The 18812-nt window shown below is 39.6% G+C and overlaps 2 protein-coding genes and 1 long non-coding RNA gene across 21 annotated transcripts in view; 2 read left to right on the forward strand and 1 right to left on the reverse strand.

Moving 5' to 3' along the window:
* Nucleotides 1–2702, forward strand: part of PIP5K1B (phosphatidylinositol-4-phosphate 5-kinase type 1 beta) — a 97836-nt gene extending 95134 nt beyond the window's left edge. For all 14 annotated transcript variants that reach the window (XM_021530505.4, XM_021530512.4, XM_085567564.1 and 11 more), the window contains one exon: nt 1961–2702. In XM_021530505.4, coding sequence (XP_021386180.2) covers nt 1961–1963 — 3 coding nt within the window. In that variant the 3' untranslated portion in view covers nt 1964–2702. The remainder of the gene's footprint in view (nt 1–1960) is intronic.
* Nucleotides 1–6597, reverse strand: part of LOC146763867 (uncharacterized) — a 34523-nt gene extending 27926 nt beyond the window's left edge. For all 3 annotated transcript variants that reach the window (XR_014951544.1, XR_014951545.1, XR_014951543.1), the window contains exon 1: nt 4034–6597. This is a non-coding gene — a long non-coding RNA (uncharacterized LOC146763867). The remainder of the gene's footprint in view (nt 1–4033) is intronic.
* Nucleotides 6598–6974: 377 nt separating this feature from the next.
* FXN (frataxin) lies at nt 6975–17932 on the forward strand. 4 transcript variants are annotated; one of them, XM_085567005.1, is made up of 6 exons: nt 6975–7103; nt 8403–8485; nt 9831–9951; nt 12512–12589; nt 13089–13186; nt 15930–17932. In XM_085567005.1, exons 1-6 carry the CDS (start codon nt 6975–6977, stop codon nt 16081–16083), a joined length of 663 nt encoding a protein of 220 aa, XP_085423131.1. In that variant the 3' UTR covers nt 16084–17932. The 4 variants fall into 4 exon arrangements, with proteins under 4 accessions (XP_085423131.1, XP_021386220.1, XP_031363268.1 ...); XM_085567006.1 differs by lacking the exon at nt 6975–7103 and adding an exon at nt 7551–7760; XM_021530545.4 differs by lacking the exon at nt 12512–12589.
* The last annotated feature ends 880 nt before the right edge of the window (nt 17933–18812 follow it).

Here is an 18812-nt window from a genome sequence, read left to right on the forward strand (position 1 = left end):
CATATCCATGGAAAGAGTACTGGAGCACAAAAATGCTCCAAGACAAAAAGCCCCAAGTAGGCTCAAACATTGTAAATCCATTATCTATACAGTGTCAGACATCTCAGGCAGCGATTATAGGAATAATTCCCATAATGTCATTTGTGCATTACTTATCATTTTGGACCAAATTGCTACAGCCAAACTCAGTTTTTATTTTAAAAAAATGTTTCCTTTATCTGTAATCAATGAAACCCCAAAAGTTCTGTAGTGGATACAATGTTGCCTAAAGGATCATGTCCTGCACCTAAAAATAGATGGATTTCTTTCAAAAATAATACAGTACTGGACTGTATCTGGCATAAATATGAACATCTGAAAATCCTATCTTCTTAAAAGGGCATTAGTACCATCAGCAGTATTTCTGTGATTGACTCATACAGTTGGCAGTTGCTACAAGTTATTGTCAGATCTCTTTTCTCTAACTTCGTTATGCAACTTTTATTGGAATTTTTCACTGAAATGTTTTGTAAGGGTCAGAGGAAAGAGGACAAGAATATGCTAGTCATGATTCCATTGCATAATTAGTGGAATACCATAAAACTAGCATCAGCAATACCAATAGCCACCTTAGTGCAAAGGAGTAATAAGTCCCAAGAGTTGGAAGCTGTGCTGTGTGATCTCTATATTTGTCAGAAATGGATATGCAGTAATTCATATCTGAGCTTTCAGACAGAAACAAGATTATGCTAATGAAAATTTTGATTGATTTTTCTTGGTTCATATAATATAATCTTGTTTATTGGTACTAGTATTTATGGCAGTCAACTCTACTTGCCAGACCACAGTTCCCAAGAGAGCAAGCAAACAGCACCTGAGAAATTGGCACTGTGCTCAATGGCATCAGTGATTATGGACACTCTAATACTGGTGCACAATACAGTAGGAAGTTCAAAGTTTTCATAGGTTCCTCAAGGTTCCAGGGCTAGTGCTAGAAGTCATAACAAAAACATTGATTTAAATCTACTACCTTTCTCTGAGATAAGCTTAAGAAAAGCCTTCAGAGATTTTTTTGTTCATAATCAAGATTAGACTGTTGTAAAACTATTTAAAGGTTAGTTAAGTGCTTGTATCAAATAGCATAATGTAAAGGTGACCTTAAAAATCTGTTTAATAAATGGGACCTTACACCTTTGTAGTGTTTTTTAATGAGGTTTTAGAGTAAGGCCACTACAGATCTCTCTGTTTTGATTTTGTGTCTTGCTTCATTTTGGATATATCAGCTGAGATGCAGTCAGTTTACTGCAATATATTCTTCAGCTGTCACTTTATCTTTAGTCTGAGTTGTCATAATAAAATGTTTAGTAAAGAAGAATTTCTTTTAATCTCTAACTCCACAGGGATGCCAAGATGTGATCAACTATTTCTATGACATGAGGGTAAACTGTAATCCATTAAGATTATAAACTTTTTTTTTACTTTTTTTTTTTTTTAAACTCGAATGATCACTACATTGACTGAACATTAATTGTGCCTGAAAGTTTTTTGATAGGTATGATTTTTCATCTGGGGAAAGGCCATCATGAAGAAGCTGAGAGCACTGATATTCATGACATACGAAGACTGCCACTTTTAAGTAGTAAATACCACAGTTCTGCAAGATAAAAATAAGCTGTTGTGAATTGCTGAGTGGTCTCAGATTGTTCTGTTTTCTCCGATATCCAGAGTGCTCAGCATTTTGCAGCAGCAAGTAGTTCAAGTTCACGTAATACAAGTGTACTGCAACATCTACAAAACCCATGGGGGTTAACTGTTGTACAAGAAAAGAGACCCAGTGCTTTTGATTAGGGCTCAAGCTCATAAGAGAATCACTGCTAAATTGTACTGCAGCCTGTTTAGGGGAGGAAAAATGTTACCCGTTTATAATTCTGTAAGAAAACAAGTAAACACAACTCTTAACTTGTAATTTCTGTATTTACAGTAACAAAGAATACATGAAGATTAAAACTAAGAAAAGTGACCATGGTTAATGAAGAGCACCTTCTGCACTCCTCGTTTAAGGAGGATTTGCTAAGCCTAATAGACAAAGAGTAATAATCAACAGAACTAATTCTAAGAAGTGCCGGGATCTTTGAACTATAGAAAGGATTGATGAACTTGACAAAAATGACATGAGACATTCCACACTCTGCTGTCATCTGCCATTGCTTGCTCAACTGTGAAGGACTGTGTATTCAGGCCGCTTGCTTTTCAATATTGCCAATCACCTTTTTTGGACTCTGAAGTGATATTTTCTTATCAGCTCTCTCATGGTTTCATTTGCATGCATTCTGTAACTATGCACAAGCAAAATATATTTCCTACTTTACCTATTTAAAAATAAAGACAGTGGTGAATAAAATAAATTTCATTTTTCTGATTCCCTCCGTTCGAATTGCTTAGGCCCACATCAGTGGAAAATGGAACGGATGTTGTATGAGGGTTAGGGCAAATCTCTACACATACCATATGAAAATGAGCCTTGAAAGATACTTTCACTGTTGGTAAAAAGGAGATTAAAATGTTATTTATAATATGGCCTTATGTTGTGTACATATATTGTCCTTGAAATATTTTTGATTTTACTTAATTTCTTGTAAAAGAGAAATTCTATAATTTATTTAGAAAATACTACTGTAAACTATAGTTTTATTGATGAATAAAAGATTTTTTTCTGAGGACTATCACTGCTGTCATTGCACTATTGATCTATACTGGACTTAATTGCATTTCTCAACCTTCGTGGGACAGTCTTTAAAGGCCTCATGAGATATGGAAAACATCCTTTACCAGCTCTATAATGAAAAGGGAAATCTTAAAATTGGAGCAGGAAGGCCAAAGGAACATACTCAACAGGCACTGCTTTATAAAGCCATTTCAGGTTTTTCAGTATGGGTGATCATTTTAGGGTAACTACAGAAACTATTTTGGTTCCCTAATTTCCCAAGTAACAGGGACATAATCCCAAATGTCAGTGATCATCAGTCCAAGATTTCATGCTTTAATGCAATGGTGTATTTAAAAATTTGCTACAGATGTCACTTAGAAAGCTACTGAAGTTATTGGTAATAACATGTCTTCTAGGAGTAAGCATAGTAAACCTGTTAAATTGAAAACCTGAACTTGGCATTTAAAGTCCTACAATTATTCTTTGTACCTGTATGGAATTTTTCTTGTAAGGATTTGGTGTGGTGAATTTTTTAGTTTTGGCTTGGTTGGGGATGGTGGTGGTATATTTTTATTTTACATTGATGTAAACCTATAATCCTGATGAGTAAGAAGAATAATTCCTTAATTATGTGCAGTATAGGGAAATTTAAAGAGGTTTGGGGTTTTTTGTGTTCTAAGTATGCAGAGTCTAAGGCTTCCTTCACTCAGTGCCTGTATCTCATGATTACCATTTTTCTAGGCTTTAAAATTAGACTGCTTAATCTCAGCAAGATAATTATTCTGCAGAATTCCTCTGAGGAAAGCAAAACCAATCTGCATGTCCTATGAGTAAAACATTTTGTACATCTCTGTCAAGTGTCTGCTCCTTTATGCAGTATACAGGATATGTGTCTCTGTGCAAAGCAGATACTTGTCATTAGTCTCATTTGGGGAAAAACATTTAAGCACCCAATTAACCTTCATATAGAACACCCATGACAATTTTCCCCCCAATTACCTAGTAACTATAGTATCTTGTGGGAACTCAAAATGTCTCTCAGACATTTTTAGAGGTTCCAGGCCTTGGTCAGAAGCATTCTAAACCCTGGCAGACAACTGAAAAACAGCTGTGATTTTGAGTTTGAGCCATGGAATGAATTACCAACTTTGGAGGTGGAACAAGCAATCACAAAAGGTTAGATAGTATAGTAAAAGTAGTTACAAAGTAGAGGGGAAATTTTTTTAGTATTGTACAGGGGGGTTTTAACACATGTACAGGGGGGTTTTTACTTTGTACATGGGGGTCAGAAGTTCTAAGATGGAGGAAAGTGGGCTGATCCTGTTCTTCCTCCTTCTTCTTCCTTACCTCCATGTTCTTGGTGATGTTGGCACTCACAGATTGGTTTAGAGTAGAAAAACACTTGGCAACGTAGGTAGTAGGTATTGGGGAATAATTGTAAACATGTTATACGTAATATATCTTATAAAAGATATTGGGCAGAGGGAGAGACGAAGAAGACAGCAGACAGAGAGGATGTCAGGGTGTGTGTGTGCCTCTACCCAGGCCACTGATCAAATAGCTGCAGTCCAAGAACATAATCTGTTAGATAACTAGCAATAAACTGCCTTGAGACCGAACAGCTAAAGCCTGCGGAGTTTTTCTTTGGAAGCACGGGTTGGAGGAGGAATTTCACCACCACATGAGACCCCAGAGCAAGGCCGGGGTTCTCATAGTATCTGAATTTGTCTTAGGAAGAACCCAAAGGATTCACAACTTAATTGCGACAATTCTGTCTAAAACCAAAATGTCTATACCAAATGATTCAGAGACTGAGACATCTTTTGTGTACAATCCCTCTGTTGTGGGCAATTTAATTTCATATAACTTGATGGCATTTTCCCAGACCCTTCCACTAGACAGTGATACAAGAGCAATCAGTAGCACACTCCCTCTGTTCTTCATAAAAACTATTTGCTGAAACATTTAACATTTGCTTAAAGTAAAAAATCTATCAGCTCTTTCCAGACTGAATGTGTGAGGCATGACCCTGCACTGCTTCTGCGTCTGGAACTCCTTCACAAGTATTTTACACCAGCATAAAAAGGTACTGATACCAGTATTGTGATATGAACAACGTTAATTGTTGTTCCTGTTGCTCCTAAGGGACAGGAATCGAGATGAAAAACATTAAGAAACCATTGTTACAATTGCTAATCCCTAATCTGAGCCCTTCAGAAGTTGTGTGACTGATCCTTGTAAAATTCACTAACTTGAACTTTACATTTGAATTAACTGTTGTTAAATTTATAAAAGACTTGGTATGTGAATTTGCTAGTACTAGAGAAAATATTTAATCCACACAAATTCATTTGTCATTAACTAAGAAACAAGATGAACATTACCTGTTGAGAGTTGTGTATGACTTGGATGACTAGAGAAATTTATAGGAGAGGCAAGCTATATAAATAAGCACCATCTTTAACTAGATGAAATACTACATAAAAGAACAGGTATTCTTCCTTTCTTCTAGCTCTTTTCCCCCTTCCCTACGAAGGAATGAAAAATCAGTCGTTTGCTTTACCAATGATTTATGTGGTCTGACACAAGTTCTTTGTTCCTACAAGCCTTATCTCAGTCTGTAAAGCATTATTCCTGTAGAAACATAAGTAGCTTGTCCCAGCAGGGCTAAGAATGCGTTGCCCTTCAAGAAACTGAAGAGTATCTTTAATCAAAACCTCCCCCACAAAATACAACAAGAACACAAACTGAGAAGACACTGGGAACAAAGAAACACAGAGGAGTCTGTTGAAAACAGATAAGAAGCTGGCTGAGTTAGATAAAAGTTTGACAGAAACAGCTTTTAGGTAAAACAGACTTCATAATTTCAGTTGAAATTTGTGCAAGTGGCTTGTTTGAGCTTTCCCCCCTTGTGTAGAGTAAAATTATTTTGGCTTCTAGAAAAGTATTATAAAATTACAGATCTATGTGAGAAACATGAGAATTTATTCTCTAATGCAGTGGAAGATCACACAATCAATAGAAGAGTTTGAATTGGAAGGAACCCAGTCTAACCCCTCTGCCATGAGCAGGGACATCTTCAAGTAGATCAGGTGGCTCAGAGCAATCAGCTGCTTACTTTAACAGTTTTTTAAATAAAAAAAATCTATCACATAGTAACCAGCGGTAAACTTCTGAAGCTTTTGGTCCTGTCCTGTGGAGGGCTCTGAAGTGAAGGTTGTCTGTGTTCCCACAGAAACTAGGAAATATTTTTTACCTCTCATCTACTTGGCAAACCTAATTTCTTTCAGTTAAAGTAACAATACGACACGTCTGGCTGAGACTCTACATCTTCACATACTGCTGATAGTATGGCTCCACCAGCATTTATGTAACTTAGTGGAAAATGCCAGGTGTGCTTTATTTCTCCTTTACTGGCTGAGGGAAACATTTTACCTGCAGGACGTAGACCAGAATACTTCCTGTCACAGAAAATAGTCCTCGAACGGGTCCCTGAGTGAATGCTTGGTGCATAGTGTGCCTTCTGATTGCTATTTTCCGCGGCTCCAGCTGCCTGTGAATCTCCGCAGCGGGCGCGCTGTGCCTGCGCGGGGCCGGCAGGGATCGCCAGACCATCCCTGCCCGGAGCAGCGGGACAGCCGCCGCCGGCCGCCGCCGCTCCTGGCCCTGCGGCACCTCGGGGGCGACATCTCCCCGACAGCAGCCTGAGCAGCACACGGGCCCAGCACCACGCGTTCCCCGGGAACAGCCCTGCCGGGCCGTGCTACAGACGGGGGAAGGACATCGGGACAAGGGTGCCGGGGACGGCGCCGCCGCCCCGAAAGCCTCGCCGGGCGGGCAGGCCGTGCTGGGCTCCGGTACGCCCGTGCTGTAGCAAAGCGCCCGGGCTCCGTGAGTCCCGGTGCCCCGGAGCGGAGCCGGCAGCGGCGGCGCGAGACGAGCGCCGCGCGCCCCGCCGCGCCCCGCCGCGCGCCCCGCCCCGCCCCGCCGCGCGCCCCGCCCCGCCCCGCCGCGCGCCCCGCCGCGCCCCGCCGCGCGCCCCGCCCCGCCCCGCCGCGCGCCCCGCCCCGCCCCGCCGCGCGCCCCGCCCCGCCCCGCCCCGCCGCGCGCCCCGCCCCGCCGCGCCGCGCGCCCCGCCCCGCCGCGCCGCGCGCCCCGCCCCGCCCCGCCGCGCCGCGCCCCCAGGGCCAGCCCCGCGCGGCCCCGCTCGCCCCGCGCCGCCGCGGGGGGGCGCCGGCGCGCGCCGGCCCGGCCCGGCCCGCCCGGCGCTCCCAGCGGCCCAGGCGCCATGTGGCGGGCGGGCGCGGCGGGCGCCGTGCGCGCCGCGGGACGGGCGGCGGCGGCGGCGGCGCGGCGGCGCGGCGGCACCGGGGGCGCCCCGAGCGCGGGCGCAGCCGCCGCTGGCCGCGGCCGCACGGTGAGCGAGGGGCGGGCGGGCGCGGGGGGCGAGGCGCGGCCTGCGCGGCAGCGGGCGGAGCGGCCGCGGTCGAGCGGCGTCTGGGGCGGGCGGGCCGAGAGGGAAGGGCGGCGGGCGGGGATTCCCGGGACGGCCGCCGGCTCCGCGCAGGTCCGCGGCAGCCAGGGCGGCCAGCGCCGCCGCGGGCCTGCTCGCAGGCCGGCCGGCAGCGAGGCCCGTCCTCCCTCCCTCCCTCTGTGCGGCTGCCCTCTGCTTTCCCGTCCCTGCGTGCCTCCGAGCTGCCCCGGCCGGGCGCGGGCAGCGCTGTTGGCAGCCTCCCGTCACAAACCGAGTGCAGGTGCACACTGGTGCAGTTAGAGCCTCTCAGTCTGGACGGAGCCTGAACGTGCTCGTGGGCTTGTAGCTTTTGAGTCTAAGCGAGTATAAAGTGCTGTAGGGCAAGGGGTGCAGTCAAACATACAGGCACCGTGGTGTATTTTGGCCTGTTCCGCTGTGTCGCCCTGCTGTGCTTTCTGCCGGCGGTACACCGCGTGGAGGGAGATTGGCCTGTGTTATGCTCTTCCGTGTTGAAGAGAGGCTGACATAGCTCCTTTGCAAATGTCACTTGCTTTTCAACTCCATCTGAAGTTTTCAGAGCCGTGCACGAGTACGCAGAAGGTAATCATGAATGCTCTTCTACCATTAAACCAAATGGTCAGTGCCAGTTAGGAAGAAAATGGAAATCCTGCCATCTTCCTTTCCTGCTGGATAGCAGAAGTACTTCTGCAGCTGTGTCCGGCCTGGGGATACAGCTTTTCCATAATTTGGAAACCTAGAATCTGAAGTGGTTTTGTCTCTTTGTACATAAGGAGGATTCAGGGTTTGGGTTTATTTCAACTTAATGCGTTCCTGACTTCCAGCAGAGGGATACATGTTGGTGGTGGTGCAGCATTTGAGTAGCGGATACTTAGGAAAATCTGAGCCTAAGCCATTTAATAGTCCGGAGCTGCTCAGTAATTTTGTGACAGAGAAATAGAAAAGTTAGAATAGTTCTCTTTTCCTATAAATGAGAGAGTGTGGTGCTTTATTCCATTAGCTGGCATAATGAAGACAAGGATAATTGTAGATTGCTTTAATTATCCAAAGACTAAAGCTGCATGATTCCTTCCATATTAGCCCTGCAATACAGAATATGAACATTTTACTTGAGGATGGAAAGGACTTAAAGAAGCTGTTTAATTTTATATTATAAATACATAGTTTGTAATTCATTACATTTTAACTTTAATTCCATTTTTTGTTTCTGCTTACTTTAAACAGCAATTACAATATTCTTCAGATGTGAAGAGCAGGACTGCTTGGTTCATGAATTTGAGAAATGCAGGAACTCTGAGTGACACAAGGTAAAAATACATTTTGAAATATTCATATGAAAATATTGGTTATGTATTTTAGAATAACTTGTACACTTACTAATACTGCCAAACTAATGTAATGTTGGTGTGATGTAAAGGACAACAACAGTTTCAGCTAAAAGTGTTTTGTATGTATTTGCGAAGTCGCTTAGCCAATAACTTGTGTACCTAAACGCAGGTGTCTAGCACCGTTTCACGTGTGCCAGAGGATTTGAAATTATTGCTTATTCTGAGAGAACGTGACACCACATGTGTTGGAGACTCCTTCCCTTCTGATGCAGCAGTTGGAGACACAGTAAAGGATTGTGCAGATGTCTGAAATGGCTCTTGCCTTTAGGTGCCTGAAGCGGACCCTGAACCTGTATATGAATCCTGCCTGATCCAAAGGCTTTCTGTTCTCCATGCCCCAAGACATTTTGTGGTGTCTCTCTCATGAGTGACATAGAGCTCAGTAACTGGATAAGAAACTTCTAAAAAAAGTTTCTGTTACCAACTGATACATATTATATATTCAGCCCATAGTAACTGTTTCCTTGCTATAAGCATTAGCAAAAATTGAGATTATTTTCCTGAAGTGTTTGTTGGTAGGGACGCCCCTTTTGACACTCAGTTGAAAGCTGACACTGATGGTGATGGAACAGCTTACGTGGTTTAATTACATTTGGTTAATTAAACTGTTCAACACTTGGTTCCACTAAAGAAGAAAAGAGAATTGGTCTCAGAGGTGCTTTAAGCCTTACGCAATGGCCGCAAGGGTGCTTTGAGACTCTCTGGAATAGTCTGTAATTACAGACTATAAGTGTTAGTTCATAAGCACAGTTTAAATAACATCTAATTACCAGGTTGTGTGGGTAAATCCAGTTGAGGAGGCAAATGCTGTGCATAAACCTGACATGTGATACTGACATTTCTAAACCGTGTAGAGCTACAGCAAGTTTTGTAGAGTCAAATTACATATATTTTTAAATGGTAGATGCTTTTGCCTCGATTTGTGGAATTCAAAACTAAGCAAAACTTAGACAAAGTCTTATTATGAAAATGCCTTACTTTGAAATGTGATGCTATTTACTAAATGGGGTTAGTATATCTAAGGAAGTAAGTACCTTTTCCTCAGTTAAAAGATCTCTAATACCAACTAATTTCAAAATTTCACCTCCATTTATAAGGTGGATTGTCAGTTACATCACCTTAAGAAAAATGACTACTTGTTTTATAAGATCATTTCATGGTTACAGTTTCATCCAAAGTTGTGGTCTTTGTATGTTTTTATTATAGGGAAAATGCTGTCTTCCATGCTTTTCCTCCTAATTAAGGACTTCTTTGTCATTTGCAGCTCTTTAGATGAGACAACCTATGAGAAACTGGCTGAAGAAACACTGGACTCCTTAGCGGATTTCTTTGAGGACCTGACAGATAAACCTTTTACCCCAGATGATTATGATGTCTCTCTAGGGGTATGTTTTAAATGTTATATTACCACTGTAATTATTGTAGGGTTTTTTTTTTTTTTGTATTATTTGAAGGAGAATTTTAAATTAGTCACCTTAGTGCTGATACTGAAAATACAATTAATTTTTACACCTTTGTTGTTTACTATATTGTATACTGACTGGGGCAACAATTCTGGTGAAAAGTAACACATACTGTTGTGTGATTTAGGGATTCAAAATGTTTAGAGAAAGACATAATACAGATTAATAAATCAGCATAGGAGGAGATTGAAGCTGTTTTTCAATTTCACACTGGTCTATACATTTTCTTAAACAGGCACAGATACCTGGCGTAGCAATCAGTTCCCTTCTTGTGAATACTAGAACAGTAGGCCTGCATGGCATAGTATGCATGTGACAGAGCAGTTTCTTTGGTTGCTCTGAATACAGACAAGCATTTGTCTTGACTAGATAGTGTATTTTTGTCCTGGTTTTGATGATGGTAGCCTGTGGTGGAGAGAAGCAATAGGAAGGTGCAGTGGTTGGATAGGTTGTTGCAGAAGTGACACCAAGAGTGTACATGGGAGGAGGCTACTATCACAGGAGACATTGTATGGCTGGAGCCTTCAGTAGTCAGTTACTCAAATACAGGAGTGACTGACTCACAACAAAAATATCTCTGTTATTTGTATAGGGAATTTATTAGTTTTCATATAAATTCAGTTCCTGAAGTAATCTATGTGTTACAGCCCTCAATATGACTTGGAGAAGAGTGCTATTTCTCCCTACATTACTGTCTGCTACACAGGTTTTTCAATACTGCAGTTTGTTGAGGTCACATAACTATTGCTCCCTCTTCATGTGTTACCACGAGATTGCTTTCTGCTGGCACTGTCAGTTAAGGTTTTGTGCTCCAGGATGTTGAATCGGGTGGTTTGGGTTTCACTGTGCAATATACAATTATGTTTTAGGATATCAGTACCTATTAGCCTGATGAAACTATCCTAGGACAAAAATAAGCAATGGTTGAAATGTACCTTTTAGTATTCCTAAACACTTCATTATGTTAAGCTGATGAGTCATGACATAATTTTTTTCTCCATCTGCTGTATGGTGGATTAAGGTTGACATTGACTTTTGAAGCTCAAGAGGTAGTACTTTGCATCTTAATTTTTACCAGTGGTCCTTTACTATATAGACAGGATGATGACAATTAATAATATGCTGTCATTTCTGTTGAAAGCAGAAGGTTAAATAGCCCGTTTTTATTCTAAACAGACAGGGTCAGTGCTGCAGGAGACCACAAGGTGGCGAATGTGATAAAGGTCTGCTGTGCCTGTTGTAAATGTGATTGCTTTGAGCAATTTATGTCTTTGTGTTCAGGGAAAAAAAAATCTCTTTAGAAGAATATTTTTGTTACCAGGAAATAGCAAACATTCAACCAGTAGTACAAAACACATACAGCAGTATTTCTTAAAATATGGTAAAAGTATCTTGCAATTTAAATTCTTAAAAAATTCAAGTTGTATTTACTAATATTTCAGAGGTACTGTAAAATGTATGAGAAAGTGTTTTCAATTCAGCAGTAGAGGTTAACCTCTATTTACTTTGCAAGGATAGAGCAACAGTACTTTCTAACAGCTGATACACAGTATGAATAATAGTACAATTTTTTGTTACCTCTTTGAAAACCTATTTACTTGTAGTGTTTCTGTAGAAACATGTAGCATAACATCATGCTGAATACTTAGTATGGCATTACAAACGATATAGAAGAATGCTATATACAGAACCTGTATATCATTATGCAAGCCTAATCCTCCATCCTGTTCTTATTCTGCTATATTTCTACAATTCTAAGACCATGAGATATGGAAAAGTTGAAATTCTAACAACCAGAGAAGTAGCTTGTTCTTGCCCTTCTGTGCATTGTACTAATGTCCAGTAGAAATAACTGGTAGGACAAGCCTGATGGGACTTTAAAACAGAAGACCCTTTTATTTTTATTTTGATCACAGATATAAATGCCTTAAGCACAGAAGTGGCATGGAAACTAAGGTAAAAAGTCAGATCCTGAGAGTATTATTTTATGCCTAGTGATACTTGAGATATCTTCCCCTACTGAGTTACTTTGAAGGGGAAGGAAGCTTTCAGTTGCTGCTTGTGCTACAGAGTATGTTGGCAGGCAGTAGATGCTCATACCTGAAAGTATATTTCCCCATAGTGAGTGTTTATACATAGCAAATAGCCCAGGCAATGGTAGATAGCTCTAGTAGTATCTTCTGACTAAAGCATGAAAAGTATGATACCCTTGAAGAAGCTTTTTTGTCCTGTAGGGCTTGAAGTATTGGAGATACTGTGAACTAAATAAATTATTATCTGAATCATCACATTGTGTTCTGTAGAAATACTTCCCTTTTTAATTGGTATCATTCAGATCACCTTTAGATCAACTCCAGTCCCAATATTGTTGTTTTTTCACTCTTAAAGTCAGAACAGAAAATATTTTTGTCAGTTACAAGAAACATTAATTATGTTGTCAGTAAGAAATGTGAGCAAGAAAGAGAAAATAAATGTTCACCAGGGTGATGGTCTAAAGATGGCAGAACCAGACTCGTGGAAAACCAGAATCATGGGATTTAGAACTGGAACATTTTTTCAGGTATGTATCAGAATTATAAAGAAAAAAATGTGTTTGTTCCCTGTTAAACTATTACCATTATTGAAGAAAAGTAGGTAAAATTGCATGGCTCAGCAGTCTGGCAATGACACATAAAGCTTCTTGACTTTGAACCACACCAGTTCTGCATCGTTCATTAATACAAAAAATGTTATTGTATTATGTTTTAATCACTGCAAAATGAGTTGCAATGGTCTGGTCCTTTCAGGATGCCAGGTCCAAGCTCAAAAGTATTATTTCAGTAGTAACATTTTGAATGGTACAAACACACTAAAATCAAACTCTGGCCAGAAAGTTTAAAGTCTAGATCAGACTCAAATATATACTAGGTGTAATGATTATTCTCCTTAGCTATTATGGTTTGGGAGATAGATTGAGAATTGATACAGGTATGTAAGTTTCTGCCACTGCAGATGAAGTAATTGTTGTCAAAAGTAACAGGATACAATTTTTTTATTTCTCACTTTCTTTGTCTTTTAAGAGTGGAGTACTTACAATTAAATTGGGTGGAGACATGGGAACATACGTAATCAATAAGCAAACGCCAAACCGGCAGATTTGGCTGTCCTCACCCACTAGGTAAGTTAGTTACGCAATATCTGCAGACTGGGTGGAAAAGTTCTTCCTCGTATTTATAGCATGGCATGATCCTGTAATATCCTTTTCATAAGTAACCCTTCTACTCTGCATATTCTCAAAATGTGATACAATCTAAATGTTTGATAATGCTTTGGGGATAGGGTTTTGGGGCACACTGCAGTATTACTGGCATACTTAAATTAATACAGGAAATGTGTAACAAAAAATTTTCATATGCTGTTTCAGCCCAAAACCACTGCCTACAGCAATATAGCTTACTCATAGGAAATATAACCAGCAATGATTTAAAAAAAAACAAACAAAGCTTCTGCTGGAAAAAGAGCGATGATGATGTCATCATCTAAACCTCTCTTTGTGTTTTAAACAGGGTGGCTCCTTCCCTTTTAAGCTTGTGGGATTTCCTGCTTTATATGTTTATGTATGCCCACACTGGTTGTTTTTGTCAAGCCTCTGCACTTCACAAGAGCCTTAGCTAGCTGCTTCCTCTGCCTTTTCTAATGATGTGTTTTGATCCATTCCAGGTTTTCTGGTTGGTTTCAGCAAGCAGGGTAGCCAGATAAGTGGGAAAATGCTGTAGCTATTCTCCTCAAAATCTGTATTATTTGCCACTATCCCTGGGAAAGAACCGAGGGAGCTGCTAAGTGTTAGTAGTGAAGGAACCAGCTTATAAGATTTTTGTGTCATTGACGGGCTTAATCTTTTTATAAAAACCAAAATTCAGATAATTCCTGTCTATTTAGCTCCAGGTGAGCTAAGACATACATGCTCCAGAATATGGAGTTTGAGGAAAAAAGATAATTTTTTCCTTTTATACTCCCTTAACTGGTATTAGATAAACGGTGGTATTTGCTGGAACGTGATACTATGTGTTCACTTATTTCCTGACTTCTGAAAGACGACTTCAGGAAATACTGTATGATCTAAAGTGTCATCTTCTTAACTGCAATATGTTGGGAAGTGAAAGAAGCAAATGTTGCTACCAGTAATTGCTTTCATCAAATGTTTTGGAGCATTTTTACCATAAATGTTGACCTTTAGTCTTATATCCCAAGGGAGGCAAATTTGTCAAGATTTGTGACACATTTTTCTTGGAATTTTTTTTTTGGCCATCTGTTTGCTATTGAGTATTTGTACACCTGAGTGAAAACTTTACTTAGTTGACAGTTACAAGAAAGGGGCATGAGGGGATGTGTGCAACCTGCTAGCAGTGTAATTGCAGTAATTGAATGTAGCTCCTGACCAAAAAGACTTTTCAACCTTACAGAATATAGACAATACCTTAATGTGATATTTTAATTATTTTCTCTTATGGTTGAAACATATATGCAGACTTTCCATCAGAAATAGATTTAATCTATAGTTAACTTGGTAGGTATTTTATAGGATTCACCAGCTCTTTGCTTTAACCATTAATTTGAAAGTCATATTTGTACAGTCTTTTGGAGGTTCATAGAACTATAAAGGTGTTTCATGTGCTAACTTTACCACTGATATTTACTGCATAACATTTAAAACCAGTTCAGATAATATACATATTTCTTTGTCATTGATTAAATAGTCTGATTTTAAATTAATTAAATTACCTGATTTTCATGAATGACAGTATCTCATTCCATCATTCTCTAGGTGCAGGAGAGTATAAACATAAGCTTGTGCTGCAGAAGTGAAGTGAGAAATACTTAGTAAAGTAACTGGCACACATAACCCTGATTGAAACAGTTACTACTTCTGATACATATAGTGAGATTTCAGTGAAAGTGACTTGGATTTGTGCTGATCTTTGTAACTTCTCATACATTGAGCATTGGTTGGAAAGTTCTTCATTTGACTATTGTGACTAATTCAGGCTAGTTAAGGTTCAGATCAGCGCTTATGCTTGTAGAGAGAGAACCTGCAGATTTTTCTTTTGTATGTACAGGATAGTTTGTTTACTAGCAGACTTTGCATGTTGACTGAGTTCCAAGGTATATGTCCTACAAAATGAAGGGTTTCTCCATTTATCCCAGATGATAACTTCATTCCTTTCTGTTTTCTTTGCTTATCTAATGTTAAGAGCAGTGGTTACCTTTCAGTCTTCTCCCACTTGACACGTGGAAAACTGGGTGGATAGCAAGGTCTGGAGTAGAATCCAGGTGTTCAGGTTTCTTTCTTGATACTTAATATAGACCTGGAAAAAAACAAGCCAGTTACAACACAATAGCTCCGAGAAAAACAGCATTTTAGTTATAAATCTCCCACATGCCAATATATTTGCTTTCAGGGGCTAAATAATTTGGTTGCATCTAAAATAAAATTATTTGTGCTTTGCTGTTCTTTGAATATTTGCAAGAACTAATCAGTGGCATTAATTCAGCATTATACAAATAGCTGTTGTGATATTTGTGTGCAAGAAAATTATATCTCTGAGGGAAGATCGGGATAAAGGAAGGAATTGTGGGGAAATCAGTGCCAAAAGCAGGAATGGAAAGTGCTTGTCTTCCCTAGGAGTGACTGATGTATCTTGTCACCTTTCAGATATATCTGTTTGATGGCTCAGTAGTTCCTGACATATCAGGCCTTTTCTGCTCCACTTCCTCAGACTGCCCACCAGCCGTTCCCCATGCTGTCTGTTCCTTTTCTTGGACACTCTGTGGCATACATTATGCATGCAGGCTTCCAGCAGGTCTCCTGAAATAATGTGTATTTATGCAGTGTTTAATGTTCTGGTGTATTTTTTTTCTAGTGGGCCCAAGCGCTATGACTGGACTGGACGGAATTGGGTGTATTCTCATGACGGAGTATCTCTTCATGAACTACTATCAAAAGAGGTTTCAACAGCTTTAAAAACTAAATTGGATTTGTCCTGCTTAACATATTCTGGGAAAGAAGATACTTGATTGTATTCTACCTCATGGAAGTTTGAAGACTTTAACCTCAAGCCAAACTCTTTCTTAGGCTGAAGTACCTGAGCTTAATTCTGTTGTTTTTCTTGGCATCAATATATTGTGCAACAAAAACGAAAATAATATATTTTTTCTCTAGCACTCAGTCTTTGGATTTCTGTGTGCCATTTGAATCTGTGCAGTACACATGGTTGAGGTCGCCCATCCTGTCACTTCATGTCTTCCTTTCTTCCTGCAGAAGTCATGAATTGTTAGTTTCTATAGAACTTACTTGCATGTAAGGACTGACCACCTGGTGACTTCTGACCAGCACACAAACAGTGAATTTTTCTTGGTGAAACATTCACCCAAAACAAGAAGTGCCTGTGAGTTACATCGATGTAAATTGTGGTACTGTGAATGTGTTGCCTCAAAATTTGTGGCTGTTGTGATACATCATAGTCATATTTAATATGTCATAGTGTGTGTTATGACAATTTTTTTCTTAGTATTGCAGAACTTGCTATTCTCCAAAGTCTAAATTGTAGTGTGTTTCACCTCAGGATTTTTTTTTTTTTTTGGAGCTAAACTTTAAATTACTTAGACATTTTTGTAGCTCTGAGCATGATATGGAACTAGAAAAGCTTAATATATGAAGTTTAGGCTGTACAGCATTACCTCTGCAAACATTTAATTCTGTTACTGTGCATTTCTTTTTCTCTGCCCTTTTGTTCTTCAAAGAGCAAAAGTACTTTTTTTTTTTGAGCTTAGCAAAATTAAGTTAATTAAAATTTGCACTAATTTTATACTACTGCATTTCTTCAATGGTTTTAGATTATCTTCTTATCACCATGATGCAGCAAGTGTTCCTCTGGTACTGTGCTGATGGAGAAATTTCTTAGAATCAAATATTGTTCTTAGGCTGATGAAGCTGTCTTCATTAGGCTATTAAATATGTGAAGGAAATAAACTATACTCCAGATCTTACAACAAAAACATTTAACATTTAAAAGAAATCATGAACTACAATACTTCAGCAGTTGCACTATTGTAATATTACAACTTCCAGGTTTTAACTGCCTATAAAATGGACCAAATTGTTGACTAATGCATAAGGGTAAAATTATACCATACTCTTGCAGATTGTATGAAAAGATGTTCAGTGCACAATATTTTTCTTACTGGTTTCTCTGATGATGTGGTTAATTTGGCATGATTCTCTAGCTAGCTTGATAGGTAAGGATTGATTTTTTGTCACTGGAAAACAGTAAAGTGTTCTTGCCCAGTGTTTGCATTTAGAATATAAGCATTGTTACCTGCTATTTCTCACTACTAAACAGAAATGTTTCAGTGGAAGTAGGTTAATGGTTCATGCTTTGTGCATGTCTTACAGTCAATATAAATTTCAGCGCTACTGGATGAGGTAAATACAATGACTCCCAGACTTCATGAGTATAAGAATAAAGCATGTTTTTTCAAAAAAGTACAGGGAAGTAAAAATAGAATATATTTTTGCTGTTCTGAATTTAGAACACTGAGGATAATTTATAGCATATGGAAATATGTATTTTTATGTAGTTGTATAATATTTAGCTCAATCTTGTACAATTTAGGATTGTAATTTAAACAAGTTTGTGTAGAAGTTAATGACTTGATAATGGGATTGAGGATACCTGGTTATTCCTTTGCCTGACCATATGTAATTATTTTTTCCAATTGACTTTTCAAAAAATTATTTTATTAAGTATTTGCATGCGGTTTTACCACTAACATGCATCTGATTCATATTTGGAAGTTCATTTTCCATTCCCTTGTGTCTGATAGAAATGTTATACCAAAATAAAATTGCATGTGAAATTCTTAATTCATTATGTAAAGGTGTGATTAGAGGGTTTGATAATAAGGGTGAAGGCCACGGACAGCTGCTTACTTTTGAATTATTTCTGTTTCTTAAAATGCATACTGGAAAGATTCTGTCCAAGTGTGGCCATTAGACGTGAATTTTATAAGAGCAGTTCAGCTTTCACAGTTTACATGGCTTGCCCTTCATCTGTAATGCTATTGCTATTTATGCAAACAATTTCCTGGTTTAGGTATCTGAGTAACGAACGGATTTAATCTTAGCTGAAGATAAATAACATCAACAAGTTAGAATGAGTTTTATCTCAAAGCACAAAATGAATCATAGGACATGACTCATGTTTTGCTTTAATACTTGCATCAAATTGTAAGTAGGGGGCAAGGACTCCCATGAACCATCACACTTGTATAATGGAGGCACAGAATGAGCTCTGGTGCTAATGTCTGACTGCTTATTGCCCCAAGACAAGTAACACTTCTGTACTGTTTTTTACTTCCGTAACTTATGGAACAAAAAGATTATTGTATAGTTCCCCACCTGACATCATGTCAATAGTTTCTTCCTTCACCTCTCCCAAAAGAAACAGCTGAAGGACAATCATTAAATATAGACTATGCACAGACAGTATTAATAAGAAGCACTGTGTTATGGGCATTACTTTTTCCCACAATGCAGTTGCTGTATTGTTGGTGAAGGAGAGCATGCAGAATATTTTGGAAGGATGAGCTGCTGTTTTGTAGCTTTACTGGCTGCCCAAACTCAGCACATAAACTAGGGTGTGTGGGGCTTTTTTTAGGTATACCAGAATTTTCACCAACTGCTAATCTGACTTAAATTCTTGTCTAGTGTTTGTTTGTTCATTTTCTTTTCCACTTGTGGATAA

This window comes from Lonchura striata, chromosome Z, assembly GCF_050655825.1.
Source record: "Lonchura striata isolate lonStrDom1 chromosome Z, ASM5065582v1, whole genome shotgun sequence".
NCBI lineage: Eukaryota > Metazoa > Chordata > Aves > Passeriformes > Estrildidae > Lonchura > Lonchura striata.